This window comes from Aotus nancymaae, unplaced genomic scaffold (genome assembly GCF_030222135.1).
Source record: "Aotus nancymaae isolate 86718 unplaced genomic scaffold, 86718_ANA_hifiasm-v0.15.2.pri h1tg000062l, whole genome shotgun sequence".
Taxonomy (NCBI): Eukaryota; Metazoa; Chordata; class Mammalia; order Primates; family Aotidae; genus Aotus; species Aotus nancymaae.
In genome coordinates this window covers 7,041,649-7,062,250 of record NW_026988476.1, presented here as the reverse complement: position 1 = coordinate 7,062,250, position 20,602 = coordinate 7,041,649, and the positions used below count along the sequence as shown (strand labels likewise).

At 41.3% G+C, this 20,602-nt stretch overlaps 1 protein-coding gene across 5 annotated transcripts in view; it reads left to right on the top strand.

Annotated features, from left to right (window-relative positions):
* Positions 1-20,602, top strand: part of SLC25A21 (solute carrier family 25 member 21) — a 516,565-nt gene that overhangs the window by 491,731 nt on the left and 4,232 nt on the right. For all 5 annotated transcript variants that reach the window (XM_012469187.2, XM_012469203.2, XM_064365802.1 and 2 more), the window contains 2 exons: positions 17,925-18,106; positions 18,969-19,021. In XM_012469187.2, coding sequence (XP_012324610.2) covers positions 17,925-18,106; positions 18,969-19,021 — 235 coding nt within the window. The remainder of the gene's footprint in view (positions 1-17,924; positions 18,107-18,968; positions 19,022-20,602) is intronic.

Below are 20,602 nucleotides of genomic sequence, written 5' to 3'. Positions count from 1 at the left end.
TAGTCAGGGAAGGCTTCCTTGAGGAAGTGACATTTGAGCTGAAGAATGAGTTAGAAATTAGCAGGTGACAGCAAATGGGCAAAAGCCTTCCAGACATATGGAACATCTGGCGCAGAGGCTCTAGGATGGAGAGTGCTGGGTACCTTGGATAAAATGAAAAATAACCCAAGTGATGAAAGCAAAAAGGTGAAGGCAGGAATGTGGCTAGAGAGACACAAGGGGATCACATCATCCTGGCCCCTGTAGGCCACACTAAGGATTCTTATCTTCATCTAAAGAGCACTAGAAGCCGACAAATGATTTTAAGCAGAGGGATAGCCTGATGACTCTGGCTGCAGTGTGGAGAAAGGATGGAGTGGGGATGGGAGGGGAAAGGCAGAATATATACATGGAAATGATTGCAATACAAGGTGTTGGGGTCTTGGACTATAGCGTCCATGGTGGAGACAGGGAGAAGTGGGCCGATTTGAGAAGTATTCCAAAGGCAGAATCTGCAGGATATGGTGATGGACCATGCATACATGTTGAGAAAAGTGGGGGGTTCGGGAGGATGCCTAGGTTTTTGGCTTAAGAAACTAAAAGAATTGTGGCACCATTCACTAGGAAAGAAAACCACTGAAAGGAATGGGCTTATGGAGGACTATTATGGCCTCCACCTGGAAACTCTGAGTCTAACTGCATTTGGGACTGCGAAGTTCCGACGTTGTCCGTTGGTTGGATATGGGACCTGTGGCTTGTGAGGGAAAAGCTGAGCTGGAGATAGATGTTTAGAAGTCATCAGCCTACCTCAATGAGAAGTGAAGTCCTGTCCTTACTGGTGGAATGACCTTGAGCCAGTCACTTCACTGCTCTGAGCTTCAGGTTTTTGAATCTGTAAAGTGAAAAATAGTGTTTTTCTTTCTATCTGACAAGATTGTTTTGGGGATTAAAACAAATAATATGGGAAGTAATTTGTGAATGTTAAGGTGGCATAAAAGTGTGAAGTGGGGTGGTGCCGATGACGTGATGAGGGAAGGAATAGAGGTGGCGAGTCGGTGGTGGAGCTTATTAGTATGCAGAATTGCAGGAGGAATTTTTTTCCAGAACTATTCCTTGTGCACTTAAATGAACACTGGTGGGGTTTTTTTTTTTTTTTTTTTTCGCCTAGGACCATTGATTTTAGTGTTCTGTAATCTAAGCCTGATTCAAAACTGGGAAACCAGTATTCTTTAAATTTAAACCATAATAAATCAATCCTTTGTGAAGGGAAAGGTATGATAATCATTAAAACATGTTGAAGAACGTCATCAAGTTGTTATAAACCATGATGAGGAGGTGGTGTTTCGTGAAGGCCTTATTCCGTCTTTGCTGTAGGCTGTCTCTGGCCATTCACTTTGGACAGTTTGTTTACAGGGTTATTGTTTCAATTCCCTTACCCAGCAATTGGTCATTCTGTAGTTCCAAGGAAATCTGAGATTTCACAAACTCTGACTGGCATGGGATAATTCTAGATTTTTCTTTAATTTAAAAAAATCCATAAATGTCTTATAGTGTTTTTCATCTTCAAAGTACTTGGTTTTACAAGAAACTTCATAATGTTTTTTGGGGAGTGGAAGTGGGGAAGAGAGAGTGTGTGTGTGTGTGTGTGTGTGTGAGAGAGAGAGAGACACAGGGAGACAGAGACAGAGAGATCGAGTGGGAGAAAGCAAGCAGTGGTGGAGGGAAAGTACTTATTCTTTATATTAATATCATTGTAAGCTGTTGAGAGCTTTTACATTTTGTATGCATTAACTTTATAATAGGAAGTAAATCACTGAAAAATGTAGCAGAACCTCATAAAATAGACTACCTAGTTTACATTTTCACATTTTACTTAATTCTAAGGCTATGTTTGCAGAGATAAAATAGGAACTTAAAACAGTAAACCCAGGTAACTCAGGTCAGCTATCCGTTTCTGAAGTTCTTGACTTTTTAACACTTCAGATTAGTGATTTGTGGTACATATATTTTTTAAGTTATCGCAGAAAAATATCCTGACTTTCTGTGCCACTTTATGCTATTAAAACCATTTTTATAGACACCATGATTTTGCCTGATTCTTGTCATAATAACTGTCATTTTCAGATAAGGAAACCTAACAGGAAGGTAAGGCCCAGAGATGAGTTACTGAAGTAATTCACCTGAGTTCCTACAAAAGGGGTGGGGAAAGAGCCACAGGCCAGAGCTCTTTTGACCATATCATGTAATGCTTTCACTCTACATTTTACCTTGTTGTTTTTGTTTTGTTGTGTGTGTGTGTGTGTGTGTGTGTGTTTTGTTTTTTGAGATGTTATCTTGCTCTGTTGCCTAGGCTGGAGTACAGTGTTATGATCTTGGCTCACTGCAACCTCTGCCTCCCCAGTTCAAGCGATTCTCCTGCCTCAGCCTCCTGAGTAGCTGGGATTACAGGTGCATGCCACCACACCCAGCTAATTTTTGTGTTTTTAGTAGAGACAGGGTTTTACCATGTTGGTTAGGCTGGTCTCAAACTCCTGAACTCGTGATCCACCCGCCTTGGCCTCCCAAAGTGCTGGAATTGTAGGCATGAGCCACCGCGCCCAGCCTTACCTTGTATTTTGTCACACATTAATTATCTCTTAAAAAGTGGTTATTTAACTTTAAATAAATGAAGTGGCTGAAATGTCCAGATAATATAACCAGATTCTCCTTCTGCGTTGTTCAGACCTGTAACCTGGTCCTCCCTTTCTTATCCTCAGTCCGTAATGCATAGAAACATGGAATTATAAGACACAGCCCTGGAAGAACCAGTTTGAAAATGATGCCCTGTGTTATGTTCTCTCAGATTTATTTTTAGGAGATAGCTGTTCCTATTGAATGGTGAATAAGTGACTACAACAGAGGAAAGACTGCTTTGGATATTGACTAACCATGGAATTCACTTAATGGAGGCATTCACTTACATCTTGAAGTAAATGGAATGGGGAGTCAGTGTAAAGAATTATCCTCTCTCCCAGAAAGAGGCCATCAATTCTCAAAGTAAAGCCCACTAGTAACAGATATTGATTAACTTAAATGCTGACATCTTTTTCAAATATCCATGGGAATAAGCTCTCGTTGCAAAAACAGTTTCTTTTATTACCATTCCAACTTGGGGATGTTCAGAGCATATTATTTACGATGTTGACATACAAATAAAAATCATAAGATTAAAATATTACATGTCATGAATAATTTTGTCTTCTAGTTCCATATTTACTTCTTTTCATATGTTTCCATAAATAAAATAATAGTGGAAACAGCTGTCTAAAGCTAATGGCTGTCAACAGCATTAAACAGTACTTTCAGTTTGCATCCTAATTAAGAATGTTTGCAGGTTATTTTGCCAAAAACAATAGACCTTTTGTGTTGAATTTTGCCATGATATAAATTACATGTGTGGGTTAGAAATATTTTAAGAGAGAATAATTTTTCAAATGTTCAATCTTTCTTATTTAATAAACCATTTAGACCTGTCCCTGTGGTCATTCACTACAGACAGCATTAAGTCAAACCTATTTATTTTCTTCCAAGGTAAATTCTGTAGAATGTCTGAAGGTGGTGCCAGACTCACTTCAGTTGATCATAAGAAATGGGGAAATGTGTTAGTTTCATGATGGAGAGCTACATTCTCCCCTAAGGTGTGCACAGAGCTGAATGAAAAATGCACCTTTGGGTTCAAGGGGAGAACTTAGACAGAGCTGTTTATATTTTGAAAAGAAGAATCTCAATAGAATTAGAGCATGGTAGAACTTAATTTATGACCATTTAATTTTCTGATTCTCTCTTACTCCATCATTAGTCTTACCAATCACCCGGTAATGGGAATGGCAGGAGCATTAAAGTTTCATTAAGAACAATTCTCCTTTCTAGAAACCACTAGGGGAAAACTACAAGTACCTATTATCTATAAAATTCCAGAATATGTAACAAGACTCCATGGTAAAGGGGTATTTTCATTGACAGTTTGCACAGACTCCCTAGTGGGGGTATGTGTTGGGGGAAGGGGGTGTGGAAGAGGACAGAGAGAAGAGGGCCACAGGTTCAAATACTTCCTTAAATAAATTTCAGGCCAGTCAGGCACTCCCCAAGTGGATGGAAATGAAGTTCAAGTAGCTTGAGATTCTCAGTGGGTCTATTCTAGTCATTCATTCCAAAAGTATTCACGGTGCATCTACTGTGTGCCAGGCACCCTCTTAGGAAGCATCAGCGCTGCTTCTGCCTTAATGGTGTTTACAGTCTAATAGAGGAGACAGACAATAAACAAATCATTGCACAAGGAACTGAATCATTCCAATTGTGTTAAGTGCCATACAAGATAACGATCAAGCTGTGAAAATTTATAAACAAGGATTCTTATCTAGATCCATGGTGGGACAGGGAGATGGTGGATGGTGTGGGGAAGGCCTTTTTTTTTTTTTTTTTTTTTTTTTGTAAAGACAGAATCTCCTTGTGTTGTCCAGACCAGTCTCCAACTCCTGGGCTCAAGTGATCCTCCTACCTCGGCCTCCCAAAGTGCTGGGATTACAGGCATGAGCCACCAAACCTGGCTAAAAAGGCGTTTTTTTGGAAACAATGTCTAGGCTTAGACTGAAGGATGAGGACAAGCCGGGCCAACCTGAAGAGGCTGAATGAACCAGGCAGAAAGAACAGGAAGGATAGTCCCTGAAGCAGAAGGATAGTCTCAGGGACCTCGGAGAAGATTAAGAATGAGTGTTGCTGGTTCATGGAGAAACAGTAGGGAAGGAGAAAGTGGAGGCTGCAGAGGTTAGCTTGACCAAAATGTTTTAGGCACATAATATAAAGGTAATTTACTCCCTTTAAATTATTTAACTGAGGGAATATATGGACAGATATATTACATAAGTGGAATTAAATGGTCATGGGAAAATTTCACGTATTTCAAGTATTTTCAGATGTTTCATGTATTTCATGTATTTTCAAATGTTCAATCTTTCTTACTTAATAAACCGTTTAGACCTGTCCCTGTGATCATTCACTACAGACAGCATTAAGTCAAACCTATCATTTTCTTCCAAGGTAAATTCTGTTCAGAGGTAGAATCTTGTTGAACTAACTTGGTTCAAAGACTTCTTCTTGATTATCTCCCTACCTCCATGTTGAAACATCTCGGTGTGCCCTCCCTCTGGTTTCTCAATCTTTAGAGTTTTGTTTTGGGAACCTGGCTTGTTAGTTTTCCTTGGGGTCAGTGCCTTTATTGAGTCAAGAAACAGAGAGAACACACCAAAACAGAAAAATCCTACTGGGTTCCCAAGGAAATATATAAATACTTTCCTGCATTTTGTATGATAAAATATTCAACACATAATTAATTCCTACATGGTATTACCTAACCATGTGAATATATAGGTATATATAATACATATTATATCTGTGAAATATATACATGAGATGATATAATCAAGAGATAACTATTAGGCTTAAACCGTAATCCATTTTGATATTGTATACATTTTATAATTTGAGCTAAGTAGGTAAGACCTTTAGCATGATTCTACATTTCACAATACTTTAAAGAACAGACAACTTAGAGGAAAAAAGAGAATTTTCATGGCTATTTTCCGAATGGCTACATTTAGATGCAGAGGTTTTAACAAGACTTTGATTTCATTCCAAAGCCCAGAGCCCTGCAAGGATAGGATCTTGGGAATACTCCACATTCCTTAAAGAATGCTTATCAATTGAACCATCTTATTTTAGTTAGTGACCTTCTGTGGAGTGGGGAGCTAGCATTTCCCTAAATTATCTCACATGAAGAGAAAACAAACACTGTAATAGATTCCTCTGATAGCAGTGAAGTAAAAACAACTGTATTTTTTAATTAAGCTTCAATAGCAGATATTTTCACTGGGGACAAAACAGCAGGATACCATGACATCGGACTGGGGTGGGGGATGTTTTTGTCAAAGTTTATGAACAAAACAACAAAGGAGAGCCAAGATTAGAAAGAATGAAAGGTGAATACTGAGAACTGACTCTACTTCTAAGCTGACTTGGACCCATTAGAACTAACAATATCTAAAATGCAAATTTCCTCTTTTAAAAAAAAGGCAATTCACTCTCACTTCAGCTGCCTCCTCATTCAGTCACCAGGAGGCAACTGTGATTCCAATGCACCAGATCATTTTCATGACCACCATAGCCAGCTGTGGGCAAGACAATGATGAGCTGCTATTATTTGCCTTGCGGTTGCTACCAGGTGCTTACCCAGTGTGTGTATCTGCCTCCTTTGTAATTTGCTTCTGAAACCTCGGTTCTTTGTTTATTATGTTTTTATAAAGGAAGCTAAGGCATTTATTACATACCTATGATGTGTCAGGCTTGGTAAACACACAAGAGGAGGGTGACATGGCACAGTCCTTTTCTTTAGAGATTTTGAAGAAGTCTTCACCAAGAGTGTCCGAGCCTGGTGCCTGTCTCCACTAACTCCTGTCAAAGGCCTGACCCTAGGCAATCTGACACCAGAGTCCATGCTCTTAATCATTGCACTCTACATACTTCTTCAAATATGTGGACACATGAACCTTTGGGCGTTTCTTTCTTCAGAGTATACCCACAGCTCCCCATTCACTCTTCTGGTGACATGGCTTCCAGTCCTCTGAGCAGCCCTGTCACTCTGACTATAGTGCACCAGATTTGTCTATGTCAGTGTCAGAGCTAAACAGAATACTGCAGTTTTTAGTGGATCCAATGCAGAGAACTCTAGGATCAACCATTCTTGCGAGATGAACACACACCTTTCTTAAATGCAGCCAAATACTGTGCCCAAATGGATTGCTGGGGATTTGTTGGGGGAAGGGGATGGAGAAGAAGGGAGGTAGAATGTGTATTATTTTTACATCAAGATGTTGGCACGGGCCAGGCACAGTGACTTATGCCTGTAATCCTAGCACTTTTGGAGGCTGAGGCAGGGGGTCCCTTGAGATGGTATTGTATCAAATTTTGGTGGAACTTTTGTGGGGGCTGATTGATGGTTTTTCTGATTTATTTCAAGACCAGCCTAGGCAACGTAGCAAGACTCTATCTCTACAAAACATTTTTTTTTTTTTTTTTTTGAGACGGAGTTTCGCTCGTTACCCAGGCCGGAGTGCAATGGCGCGATCTCGGCTCACCGCAACCTCCGCCTCCTGGGTTCAGGCAATTCTCCTGCCTCAGCCTCCTGAGTAGCTGGGATTACAGGCATGCGCCACCATGCCCAGCTAATTTTTTGTGTTAGTAGAGACGGGGTTTCACCATGTTGACCAGGATGGTCTCGATCTCTTGACCTTGTGATCCACCCGCCTCGGCCTCCCAAAGTGCTGGGATTACAGGCTTGAGCCACCGCGCCCGGCCTACAAAACATTTTTTTTTAAAAATTAGTCAGGCATGCTGGCTCACACCTGTAGTCCAGCTACTCGGGAGACTGAGGTGCGAGGATCACTCAAGCTAAGGAGGTTGTGGTTATAGTGAGCTAAGATTGTACCACTGCACTCCAGCCTGGGTGACAGAACAAGAGCCTGTCTAAGAAAGCAAACAAACAAACAACAAAAAGGAAAAACTAGGTACGCAATATGTATAAATCTTTATGGTCAGTTAAAATCCCTAGATTACATGAGCTATAGCCAAGTCGTCTCCCTATCTTAAGCTTATGTAGTTGCCTAAATTCAGAATTTTACATTCACTATGCTTAAATTTAATCTTGTAGGTTCGGTCTAGTGCTAAAGCCCATGATGATAATTTTTTATGTTGAGTCTCTTATTTGTCATCCTAGCTTCCCGTCCCAGCCCGTGTCATCAGCAGATCCAATAAGCAAGACTTCTACATTTTCTCCCACGTTCATCCAGCCCTTCTTTAGGCTGCCATATGGTCACATCTTTCACAGCAGAGCCATTCTGTTTCACCAGAGGAGAATCCCTCTAACCACACTCTCATCCATCCTCCATTCAGTGTCTTTCAGCAGGATAACATGAAAAATTTTTTAAGTGATTTTCTAAAATCAAGGTGTGCAGGATGATTCAAAAGAAATGAAATTTTCAAAAATGTATTACTACAGTAAATCTTCTGCTGTTCCTTCATGCAGGGATCTGTCATGAGCTTCATGTTGGTACCGCCTCTGGCTTGCAGCCTTAAGGAAGTGAAGGACTGCGTCGCAACCTCCCCTTCACCTATTGTGATAGTGATGTGCTACAGAGGGCATGGAAATGAGTTACAGAACTGAGTTCTTCCAAGAAATACTTTTGTGATACCCCCAAAATCATGTAACTCCTCCTAGGGCCACCCTATTTGGTGCGGTACCAGGAGAAATTAAAGGGTGACTTGATTGCAGAGATCAAAGGACATGTGATTTGGGCTGACGTGAGGTGGGAAGATTCTAAGACTAGATTTTAATGCTGAGTTCCCTTAAATGAAAAGCCCATTGCTGTCCTCTGCTCAACCTTGCCTTTTGCAGAGAAGGAGGCTTCCTGCCCTGTGTCGCTCATCACCCCTACTCCTCACTGGCTGACAAATTCTGCCTTCTCGTCTTCCTTAACCCCCTTCTTCTGGCACATCCCTGGGTGAAATGCCTTCTTAAAGACCCGACTCTAATCACAAAGACCTCCTAGATGAGCGATGGTTCTGTTTATCAAGCAGGCAGCCAGCTGGCCAGCTGCAAAGCCAGGTGTCAGAGCCGATGCCAGGAAAGGTAAAAGCAGAGGCATATGCATCTTTCAATGGACATATTTTATCTCCTCAAGTGCCGTTGCTTTAAAATTACTTATGCTGTCTTTAGCTTTTGGCTGTATAATTTGGTCTCGATGGTTAAATTAGTTAAAAATATATAGTGTGTTAACTGTTTTGAGTCATATGATCACGTTTCTGATGTTGAATTTTTAGAAGTTGTGGGACGTCACAGGCGCCGGCATTTTGGGATCATTTCTTACTGTCTCTTGTTAAGTCTCGAAGAGTCTATAAATAATATGTTCTGTCAGAGAAGCTCATTGATCTCCCTGAAGAGGGGCTGGTAAACACATCTCTTCAGCTGTACACTCACACAAAGATCACACAGTGCGATGGAAACAGCCAGAGAATTCTAGCAAGAAAACCTGGTGTTAATTCTCGTTAGCCATGTGTCTTTGGCAAACTTATACCTTCTCTCTGTCTCAGTTTTCTCGTTTGTGGATAGAAATATTAACTTCAGCCTTAAAATGTTTGCAAGGGAATTAAACCATTTTTAAAACATACAAGTATTTTTTGCATATTATTATCACAGAATAAGGTTAATGTATGCAATATTCATTAATATTTCAGACTACTTAGCTTGTTTAGTCACATGATTTATAAGAAAAAAATTAGAAGAAAAGATCTATAGATGAGGAAATAATACATAGTACTTATAAATAGATATTTAAAATGAAGTATTTTTTAAGTGTGCTGAAGAAAGGGCTATTGCAGTAACAGAGAGAGTTTTATTTTATTTTATTTTTTAATTTACATAAAGACAGTCTCACTATATTGCCCAGGCTGGTCTTGAACTACTGGCCTCAAGCTAGCCTCCCCTTTGGCCTCCCAAAGTCAATAACCGTTTTTAAATTCTAATGAATTACATCAAAAGTGGTGACAGTTGTTTGCCCTTGCAATTGAGCAAAGTATTGGAGTAAAATGGTTTAGGCTTATGGGTGAGGAGCATCAATTAAGTACAAGAAACATTTCCTAATTGGTGACAGTTGGAGCTAATTATGGATGTAAGTTGGAAATTTTTAAGAACATAATAGATTTTTCATCAATGTTAATATTCATTTACATAATTTATGTGTAATCCATTCAGAATTTGTGACTTTGACTAGGCGGCATTCTGAATTCACTCCTAGTCTTGTGCTTGGGGTTTTTGTTTCCTGTCGCTGAAGTTTTCCTTGGCCTAAGAGGTGATCTCCTTGCATGTTGAATTAGAGTGCAGCCTTAAGAGGCAAGTGCATGTGTCTCTAAAACTGATTGACGTGTGACAGTCTCAGAGCTCCCAGCACTTTGGCTTCTTCATTTCTAGATAATAGAACTTCAGCTCTCTTTTAACTGATTCAATATTATATCCCTTTTTAAGGTAGGAAATTTCTGTAAGGCTCAGGTACCTCATCTGCTCAGGGCTGTTCTGAGGCTTCAGTATACCAAGTGCTTAACCCGGTACCCGACTCAGAGTGAGTCTTCTTATTCTCTTCTTCCTCCAGTTTTTAAAATAAATTAATGGAAAAAGGCAAAAGGATACTCCAGGTCATGTGATTCTCAATTCAGAGAGCTAACCATTCTGCTAATGTGGTGACTTGCTATAATAATATGTCTTCTGTTGAATTCCTTAACAGCCAACGAGTGACCAAGCTTTAAGAGGCAGAAGCTAGATGCCATCTTAGAGGACTCAGTGAAATCCCAGGAGTAATTTCCTCTCCATACTGTATGTTTGCCCTCTATTTTTTTCACACCCCTGCTTCACATTATATTGGGATAGTTATTTAGACGCCCACTCCCAGTCCCCTCTCTGGATCATTTATCTTCATACCCAACTCTAGCACCCAGTGTAGGACTGAATATATACAGACACCCACTAAATCTTTGTTGGCTGGATTCACAACAAATAAATCAATCATGAGAAGCAGTATACATAATGGTTAAGAACATAGGCTTGGGAGTCAGAAAGAGCTGGGCTCAAATCCAGGCTCCACCTCTTACAAGCAGTGTGATCTTGGACAACTGATTTAACTTTTTAAATCTCATGTTCTTATCTGTAAAATGGTGTTATATGCCTAACTCATAGGGTTTGTTATATCATATGTATGTTTTATATGCACTTTTTGCATATGACTTTGTGCCTGGCAATAAATATTATTAATAATAGCATTATTATTCATAATAGTATGAAAAATAATACAAATGTTATAGCATGTTTAGTATTTTTATTGCTATTTACTTTCGCTATTAATTTCATTGTTATTTATTGTTATGGTTATTGGCAGATATGCTGTTATCCAGTTACACAATGACCCAAACTGTAAATATCACTCAGATCAGGTGACTCCACTGATAGCCATTCTGGCTTTAGACTGAGCTAAGGATAGGGGAGGTTGAACAGAATTAACATCATTGCCTTCAACTGTGCAGCCTTGAAGACACAACCCCTGCTTCCACCAAAATAAAAGCTTCAAAATGCTTCCCAATATATCCAGAGCCTCTTAGGGTCAATGACTGAGATGAATCTTAGAGCATCAACTATCCAGCCCAAGGATCCAAAGAGGGTGAATGATCAACTTAGTTAAGCAGTGGTTCTCAGGCTTTACCATCCTTCAGAACAACTTGGAGGACTTGTTCAAATAGCTGGGGTCCATCCCCAGATTCACTGGTCTGGGGTGGAACCTCAATTTTGATTTCTAATAAGTTCCCACATGGTACTGATGGTGGTGGTGTGGGGAACACACTTGGAGAACCACAGAGTTCATGGATATGGTTGACGTGTGAGTAATTGGACTCCAGAGCAGGAATGTGTGTGGAAATCTTTTCACTTAGGTGGACTGTCTGAGAACCCCTGTGAAAATTAGGGATTCCTGTTTTTAGCCTCTTTGTTTTCAACCTTGCACTGCCCTTTCCTTACTTCATAAACATATTGGTAGGGAAAATGGTCTCACGTTCAAGCTGTTACAAGCCTGGTAAAATTGACAGGCACACTTTGCAGAAAAGCCCATCTAGGCCGACACAGAAGCTGTGCTTTGCGTCTGGGTCCCCACCCAAATCTCATCTTGTAGTTCCCACAATTCCCACATGTTGTGGAAAGGACCCAGTGGGAGATGATTGAATCATAAGGGCGAGTTTTTCCCATGTTCTCGTGATAGTGAATGGGTTTCAGGAGAGCTGATGATTGTAAAAACAGGAGTTTCTCTGCACAGGCTCTTTTTCTGCCTGCCGCCACCCACATAAGATGTGACTTGCTCTTCCTTGCCTTCCACCATGATTGTGAGGTCTCCCCAGCCTTGTGGAACTGTAAATTCAATTAAACCTCTTTCTTTTGTAAATTGCCCAGTCTTTATCATTAGCAGACTAATATGGAAGCATTTCTTAGAATTTCAAAAGGTTCTTAGACACCTCCCCCACCAACCCACCCACTCACTCTTAGGAGTATCAGAAGAAAAACTATGCCTTGAGGCAAAGTCTTGGATTCACTGGGATGTAACAAAAAAAATCCCTTCTTATACTTAACCTTTCAGTTAACTCATTTGTAAAATGGGAATAATAATAATAGTTTTGTACCTCAAAGGTTGTGAAGATTAACTGATGTAATGCTTAGAAATTTGCACTTAGCAGTATCTGGCACAAAATATGTACTTCGATCAATGTTTATTGTTATTAAAATTGTTACCTCTTCCTTTAGCTGGGAAGGCATGTTTTAACCTGGAGTGAGGTGCTTGTGAGAAGAGAGGACAAGAGAAAGGCTGGAAATATCGGGTTCTGGGCTGCTGGAGGTGGGGACCAAAGGTGGCAGGTAGCTGTCCTGGATGCTCCCTGGGTACCAGGGATGCAGAGGCATCTGGAGGGTAACAGGGGTCTGGGTAGAGGCTACAGCCCCACTCAACTTGCTTTCTTCAGCTTGGAGCATCTTGGTTTCAGCATGGCCACCGGTCCCCTCCACCTCCCCCATCCCACCACTCCCCACAAAAGCTCACTAGGTTCAGTGAAATGTGTTCCTGTATTGCTTATTTTCTCCTCTGCCTCAGGTTCCCAAGTTAAGGACCCCTTATTTCATGGTTAGCAAGTAAATAATCATTGCCTGAGGATTTTTCTTTCTGATGACACCACTTGCCTGCTAGTTAACTCCAAAATGCTATGCAAATTTAATCTGCCTAGGGGTTTTAACCATCAGAATGTAAATGAAATCGTTAACCAACTCACAGAGATGTCTAGGGCTTAGATAGCCTCAAAGGAAAGTTTCTAAATATGTAGCAAATAATGACCCAACCCCACCCAAGGACCAGGGTTGGAACTTTCTCTTCCACACCATTGTGCTGTCCCCAGGCTTATTAGGGTCCTGTGCTGCTGGCATGGAGGTTGTCCACCAGGGCAGTTTGGATGAGCTCAGCAGCATCAGCACTAGGAAGTCCCTCTCTGCTTCATTCCTGAACTGATTTGGCAGCAGCTATGAAGACCCTCTCCTCCAGGTGCCACAAAAGCAGCTTCCAAGGGAAGTGCTCATCCCTGGCCACACAGTACTCACCAGAATGCCAAGGAGGAGTCTAATGTGTTGGATGGCTTCTGCATGGTTGCTCCCTGGTCATAGCCACTAGTAGGCCTCCTGGTACCTTCTCTACGTGTGGACCTCACACACTTCGTTTCCTGCTCCCAATCTTCTTCAAGACTATGCCTTTCCTCCACAGTTTCCATTTTGATGATCAAGATTCTAATTTGAAATGAAAACCACTAAACCATTACCTTTTTCTCTCTTTGTAGTCCTGCTATACCTGTTACAAGAACCTCCCCCCACCCCCACCTTTTTTTTTTTGAGATGGAGTCTTGCCCTGTCACCCAGGCTGGAGTGCAATGGCACCATCTCAGCTCACTGCAACCTCCACCTCCTGGTTTCAAGCGATTCTCCTGCTTTAGCCTCCCAAGTAGTTGAGATTACAGGTGTGCCCCACCATGCCTGGCTAATTTTTTGTATCTTTAGTAGAGACAGGGTTTTAACATGTTGGCCAGGCTAGCCTCAAACTCCTGACCTCTTGATCTGCCCTCCTCAGCCTCCCAAAGTGCTGGGATTACAGGTGCACGCCACCACGCCTGGCTAATTTTTTGTACCTTTAGTAGAGGCAGGGTTTCACCATGTTGGCCAGGCTGGTCTCAAACTCCTGACCTTGTGATCCACCCTACTTAGCCTACCAAGGTGCTTGGATTGCAGGCATGAGCCACTCTGCCTGGCCAAGAATCCTCATTCTTTTAGAGGCAAGTGGATGCCTCTTCCTACTAGGGAAAACATCAGGGAATGTAAGACCAAAGAACCCAGAGAGTACAATTGCTTTCTTTTTACCCCTAAAATCTGGCCACAGCCTGCCATATCATGCTGTTCTCTGTGATTGCTGAGCAACAGAGCCTGGCAACCCCAGGTCTAGCTCTGTGACCTGAAAGTCTCAATTTATCCACTCTGAAATGCTCCACTTTCAAAATGCCCAATACCTTCAATACCTTGTTGTGCCCCCATGTTAATACCTCCTGAGAGAAAGAAATACAATGCTGTCATAAAGATTTAGCCTGGAAGACACAGAGTCTTGAGAAAAAAATGATTACAGATTAAACCTGATTCTCATAGTTTCTACAAATAATAATTAAGCATAAACATTGATAGACAAGTCAGCAAACATTTATTTAGCACCTAATGTTTACTCTGCAAAACAGATGACACAAAGAGAAGTAACACGTGCTTCTATGCTATACAGACCCACAGCCCTGCAGGGAAGAGAGATACATGCAAAAATATACTAAACACTAAGTGGGCCATAGCAAAGGTGAGGACCGTGGTTCAGACAGTATCTTGGGAGTAGAGGAGAGGATACATCAGTTCTTACAGGGGATCTGTAAAACTTCTTGGGTGAGTGGGATTTAAGCAGGACCTTAAAGGGCAGCGAGATTACTATTGGTGAATATGATGGAGAAAGACATCCTAGGCTGCAGGAGTCATTTGAAGAAAAGCATAGAGTTGGGAAAGTGCTTGGTATATTTGAGTAATTATGAATTAACCAGTGTGACCATAGTATGGATTCAGGGAAGGAGTGTAGAAGTGGGAGCTAGAAAGATAAGTTGGAAGGATATTGTGGGAAAGAAACCAATAGCCCAGTGAGGCACTTTGTCTTTATTCTCTGTGCATCCAGGAAGTATTGAGGGTCTTTGGGTAGGGAGATACCAGAAGCAGATGTTTTTCTAAAAAAAGAACCCTGATGTCACTGTGAAGAATAGATCCTAGAAGGCAGGAAGGAAGCGAGACCTGGTGAAGGTAGCAGGAACTTGAACTAAAGCCAGAGAGGTGGCAGTGACCAGGAGAGGATGAACGGGCGAGGCATCCGAGATGCTGCATTCATTCGAAGATGGCTGGCGGCATGCGGCAAAGAAAGCAGAGGTGAGCTGAGAGGGCTGTCCTTGCACATGCAGACCCAGCCTGAGATGCTGGATTCAAGCAGACTCTGAAGTCAAGGAAGATACTGACTACAAGCCCAGAAGCCAGTGGTCAGAGATAGCCATCCCAAGCAAATTATTTTCCTCCCTAGGATGCCCACAGGGGTATCAACTGACCATCTGCTTTGCCTGTGTGGAACATCAAAATCACTGATTCCTAGACTCGGGTTCTTAGCCTGGCAGCCTCAGGAGCCCTGGAGAGCTTTTTAAACAACTCGCAGGCACCTTCCCATGAGATTCTGCTATGGGACCCCCGAGATGGGTCTGCAGTGGGACCCAGGAATCTGCATTTTATAAAGTTGCCAGATGATTCTGAAGCACAGCTAGATTGCAGAACCACTGTGGGATCTTACTGTTGTGCTGGGAAATGTATAAAAAGCAAAGTTGGGCCAGGCATGGTGGCTTGCGCCTGTAATCCTGACACTTTGGGAGGCCAAGGCAGGCAGATCACCTGAGGTCAGGAGTTCGAGACCAGCCTGGCCAACATGGTGAAACCCCATCTCTACTAAAAATACAAAAAATTAGCTGGGCATGGTGGCACGTGCCTGTAATCCCAGCTACTTAAGAGGCTGAGGCAGGAAAATCACCTGAACCCAGGAGGTGGAGGTTGCTGTGAGCCGAGATCATGCCACTGCACTCCAGCCTGGGCAACAGAGTGAGACTCCATCTCGAATAAATAAATAAATAAATAACAAAAATAAATAAATAAAAAACTTACTCCTGCTAGTGAAGACTATGATATTATGGCCCAGAGACCTTAGCTTTTGATCTCCAATGCCGTATCTCAAGCGCAATGACCATCGAGTCCTCTTTTCACCTCCCATCCCCAACTCTGATCCTCAGCAAACACATTAGTCAGGTCTCCCAAACTTCACAGAAGGATGACGTGTATACAACTCATCATTTCCATTCTTGTCCTTAATTGAAAAAGAAAGTGAGCTTGGCAATGTCACAGGGATATCAAGAAAGCATCTTTTCACAGGATGTTTTGCATCTTTAGAAAACAGGCTACATAATACTACTATTCATTTTCTGCCAGGCTTGTGCACCACTTATAACACTTTTACTTATATTATTGTTTTTATTTCTCAGGGAAAAAAATGATACAATTTAGAGGTAAGGTAGGTGTTAAAAACTTCCCTTGTATACACTGGGCTCTGGGTGATTCAGTGACTCATCAGAGGTCAGATGACCAAAGCTGGTCTAGAATTCACTCTGTCCTCCTGAGCTCCAGTTCTGCTTCTGTGCCATAATGGAGAGGAGTAACATAAAGGCATTTTTCTCTCCTTGTAAAAGAGAAAAAATGGGGGGAGAGGGAATTATTTAAACACACCTCACTCATACTGCAATCACTGCATTGTTTTTCCTGTTGAAACACCCTGTTGGTTTTCAAATCCCTTTAAACCTCCCCGGCACCTGTATGGCCCAGATCCAGGAATTATTACCAAACCCCTTGCTTTTTATATTTAGCCACATAGGAGTTTCTGTGATGGTAACGCTCTTGGTTCAGTTAAAAATTTCAGAGCCCTCAGAAGTTTCTTCTTTCTTAGCAGCTGGAAGCATGTAATGCTCAGACCTGAATTTTCTTGTTTAACTTAAGCAGGGTATGCTTCCCCTCTGGATAAAATAGTGTGGTAGCACAACCCTATATTATTCCTCTGTGATGGTGCCTCTGAAATATTGATCAAAAGAGAGGGCAGGGAAAAGATAGGGCGGGGGGTCCGAGTCAGCAGCTTCTAGTATGTGATATGACCCCTCTTCAGAGAACAGAGAACTGAAAACACAGAACAGAGGTTGGCAACATAATGAGAACTTCCCAGCAAATTCATTATAACAAAGCATAATGTGAGTTCACAGGGCACAAAAATAGGCCAAAGGAAAGTGACTCCCACATAAGACCTAATTAAATACTTTGATGTCAGAAAGCAGGGCAGGGAGAGGTGGAAAATCAAATCAAACCAACGTGAAGGGCCTGAATTCAAACGGAAAGAAGAAATATTTCTCTCTCTTTTACTCACTCTCACTCTGTCTCTCTTTCTCCTTTTCTTCCTCTGCCATGGAGGAAGAACAAGATTCCGAAACAATGGATTGTAAATTCTTCAGCCAATTAGTCCAGTGACTTACTACTGTTTATAATGCACAGAATGTCACAGGCTGTTTTGCAGCCGCCCCAAGTTGGTTTGTTAATAACAGGAAGCTAGCACTTCTCAGTACAGTGGATCAGCTACACGTGAAAATAAATGCAAAAAACCTGGCGGGGAATAGCAGCAGACCGAGAGTAGCCTTGATTTAATTTAACATTTGGGGGTCCACACACAAATGAGCATTTTAGTAGGCTTCATGGTGGAAGTTGCTGTCATTTGTAAAATATTCTGGCCAATTAGCTAATAGTGTGCTTGGATTTCTCCTGTTTTGATACAGTAATACTAAGTACATTGTGAAGCCCAATTATACAAATCATCCCCATATGCCATACCAGTCTTTCTTTATGAACTGTGTTTATAAATCCTGTGTGAGGAAATGTGTACTTCAGCAATTTAGACCATGTGTAAAAACATAGCCAATGGGATTGTCAAGAAAACAAGTTCCAGCCTAGGAAATCCTAATGTGTTCCGCTGGAATAACAGGAGGGTGCCGGGAGTGCAATGCTCTGCTTAAATACATATTGCTTTATAGTGTTTAACTGATTCAGGGGCTTCCGCTCCCCTTTCTGTTATATTATTATTCTTTTCTTCTAGGATACAACCTTGGAGTTTTTGAGAAAATTTGGGATTGGTCTTCTCTCGGGGACAATAGCCTCAGTCATTAACATCCCTTTTGATGTTGCCAAAAGTAGGATTCAAGGGCCTCAGCCAGTTCCTGGAGAGATCAAGTACAGAACCTGTTTCAAAACAATGACAGCGGTCTATCAGGAAGAAGGGTAACATAACATATTCTTATTTTAATAAATGTACAAGGCTCACGTATTGTTAAAACCAAATTGTCCTTCCATTTAGATGAGAACCAGTAAGCCCTCCTAAGTGGAGTTTGTGTCTAAGAAACTCTGTGAATATGCATGGCAAACTTTGCAAGACAACACAATAACGAGATGTTGTTAACATGTGCTTACACCATCAAGTGACAATATGCTGCGTATTTGCCTTAGAATGCCAAGGTGAACTTTTCACTTGGCAGTTTGCATAATATAGTATTGTATGTTATTTGTCCTATTAATAATAGGCAGGAGAACAATTGTCTTCTGACTGTAAATCTCATCAAAGTGCCACCTAATTATATTCTCCTGGGAGAATGATAGAGTTTTGTCAAAATACTTTAAAATTTTTTAAGTATGTGCATTTTTCTGATTTTTAAAGAATCTTTGTTTCCTTACCCCTCTTTTTCTCAAGTAAACAAGTAATACTTTATTATTTTGATCTAAACTACATCATATTTCCTAATATAGAGACTGAGTTTGTGGTCTTTTAAATTCAATTACAAAAGTTATTCTGTCCATATACACAGCTGTCTTGAAAGTAAGACCTGTCTTGAAAGCAAAAACCATCTTGCTGATGAAAGTCATGTTTCTGATTGGACAAGACCCGCATAGTTGGGTAATAAAGAATTGATTAACTCTTTCCCCACATCCAGTTTGCTGCAGAGAATACTAAAATGCTGTCTGCTTTGAGGTGTGTGTAATTCCAGTAATTTTTTTTTAAAATGCTGGACCCCCATCTCAATAAAGCTAAGGTACAACTCCATTTATTTTCAGAATAAGAATGTTTCTCTTTCCCTTCCCATTACAGGATTTTAGCTTTGTACAAAGGCCTGCTTCCCAAGATTATGAGACTTGGACCAGGTAATGATATTTTGATTATTTATATCCTTCCTTCTTTATTGTTCTAGTGTCTCCTCTTTTGTTAGTTTTGTCCAGCAGCAACACAATAAAGATTTGCCACTTTGTAAGACAGAAACCTTGAGAATATAAAGCTGTCTATGAGTATTTGAGATACTGAAGACATCCATTAGAAATGGTCTATCTTTGTTTATTAAGTACTATTTATGTCCTTGTTGGAGGCTGACAGCAGCCAAAGCCCAGCTTAAGTCAATAGGAAGAAGCCACAGGCAACAGGAGTTTGAGTGAAAACCGAGGTGTGTGCAGTGACTTCTGGCTGAAGGGGAGGATTTTCACTGAGTGAGGGACCAGCCCAATCAAACAGTTTCCTCATGCTCCTAATTGATTCTTGCTCCTGCCTCAACTTCATTTCAAAAGAGAAAAGGAGGACGGCTTGCCTCCATGAACAGCAGAAGCCACTCGTCTTCACAGTCACCTCTGGGGAGTGGTGACTCTGTGACTAGCTGCTTACCTCTCCTGGGCTTTGTCAGCATGACGCTGGAGGCTCCTGGCTCAGGCCATTGCTTCAGGACGCCAGCCCACACAAAACCGGCTGCCATTCCCACAGGGAGAATCGGCTGCCTCTATGTAAATAGATAAGAAAATAACTGCTGCAGACTCAACTGCCAGGGCATATAGTCTTGGGTTATAAGCAACCTTGTGAATAAATACAAAAGTATGCTCTAGACCACACAAATTTTTTTTAATCAGGCTACACTCACCTACTTATACGTACTGGTGATATTTCCTAGCGCCTTCTCCTACTCCTCCCCTCTCTCCCTTTGTGGTTCCTCCCTTTTAACAACACTGTCCTCCTACCCTACTACACGAACACACATGCACGTTCACCTTTAGATCTCAGCCCGATGAACCAACATTTCTATTAACCTAAGATAGAAAACAACAGTCTGTACATTGAAGCTGGTGAACAGTTCACACTTTCATATACTTAGGAAGCACTTCCACAGTTCCCAACCCCTCTCTCCCAATCTTTCTAGGCCTTTCCACATAGTTTTTGCTTCATATTTGAAATTCAGACCTACCTTCTGTTAGTCATTGTGTAAAAGCTAACCCAGTAACAGAATTGTGGGCAATTTTGTGTATCTCTGCCAGTATGTGGTGTTTTTCCTTCACCACAGAGTAAAAGCCTGCTAGTAGACCTAATATTAGAGGAAATCACAGCACCAGCCAACTTTCTCAAAATGGGATGGGCCTAGAAAGAGTGGTGACAAGGGAGAGGTTAGCTAAAATGGTAATTGACTGGAACCTCTATCCAAAACTCTTAAATAATCTGACCCCAAGTTTTGTTAGAGGCTTGCAAATGTTTGGTTGGCTTTTTAAATGTTTTGCATGAGGGGTCCTGAGTTGCTTTGGTGTTAGACTCAAATAAAAGTGTTCTTAGGGACTAACTGTCCAGGCTAAACCAAACTGTGAATAACTGGAAACCACTCACAGGCCTGCCCTCCGCTTCATTCCAAGTGTGTGCATCCCTGCAACTTCAAAGCAAAGAAACCTAGAGAGAAAGGTACCACTGAGTTAAAGGTT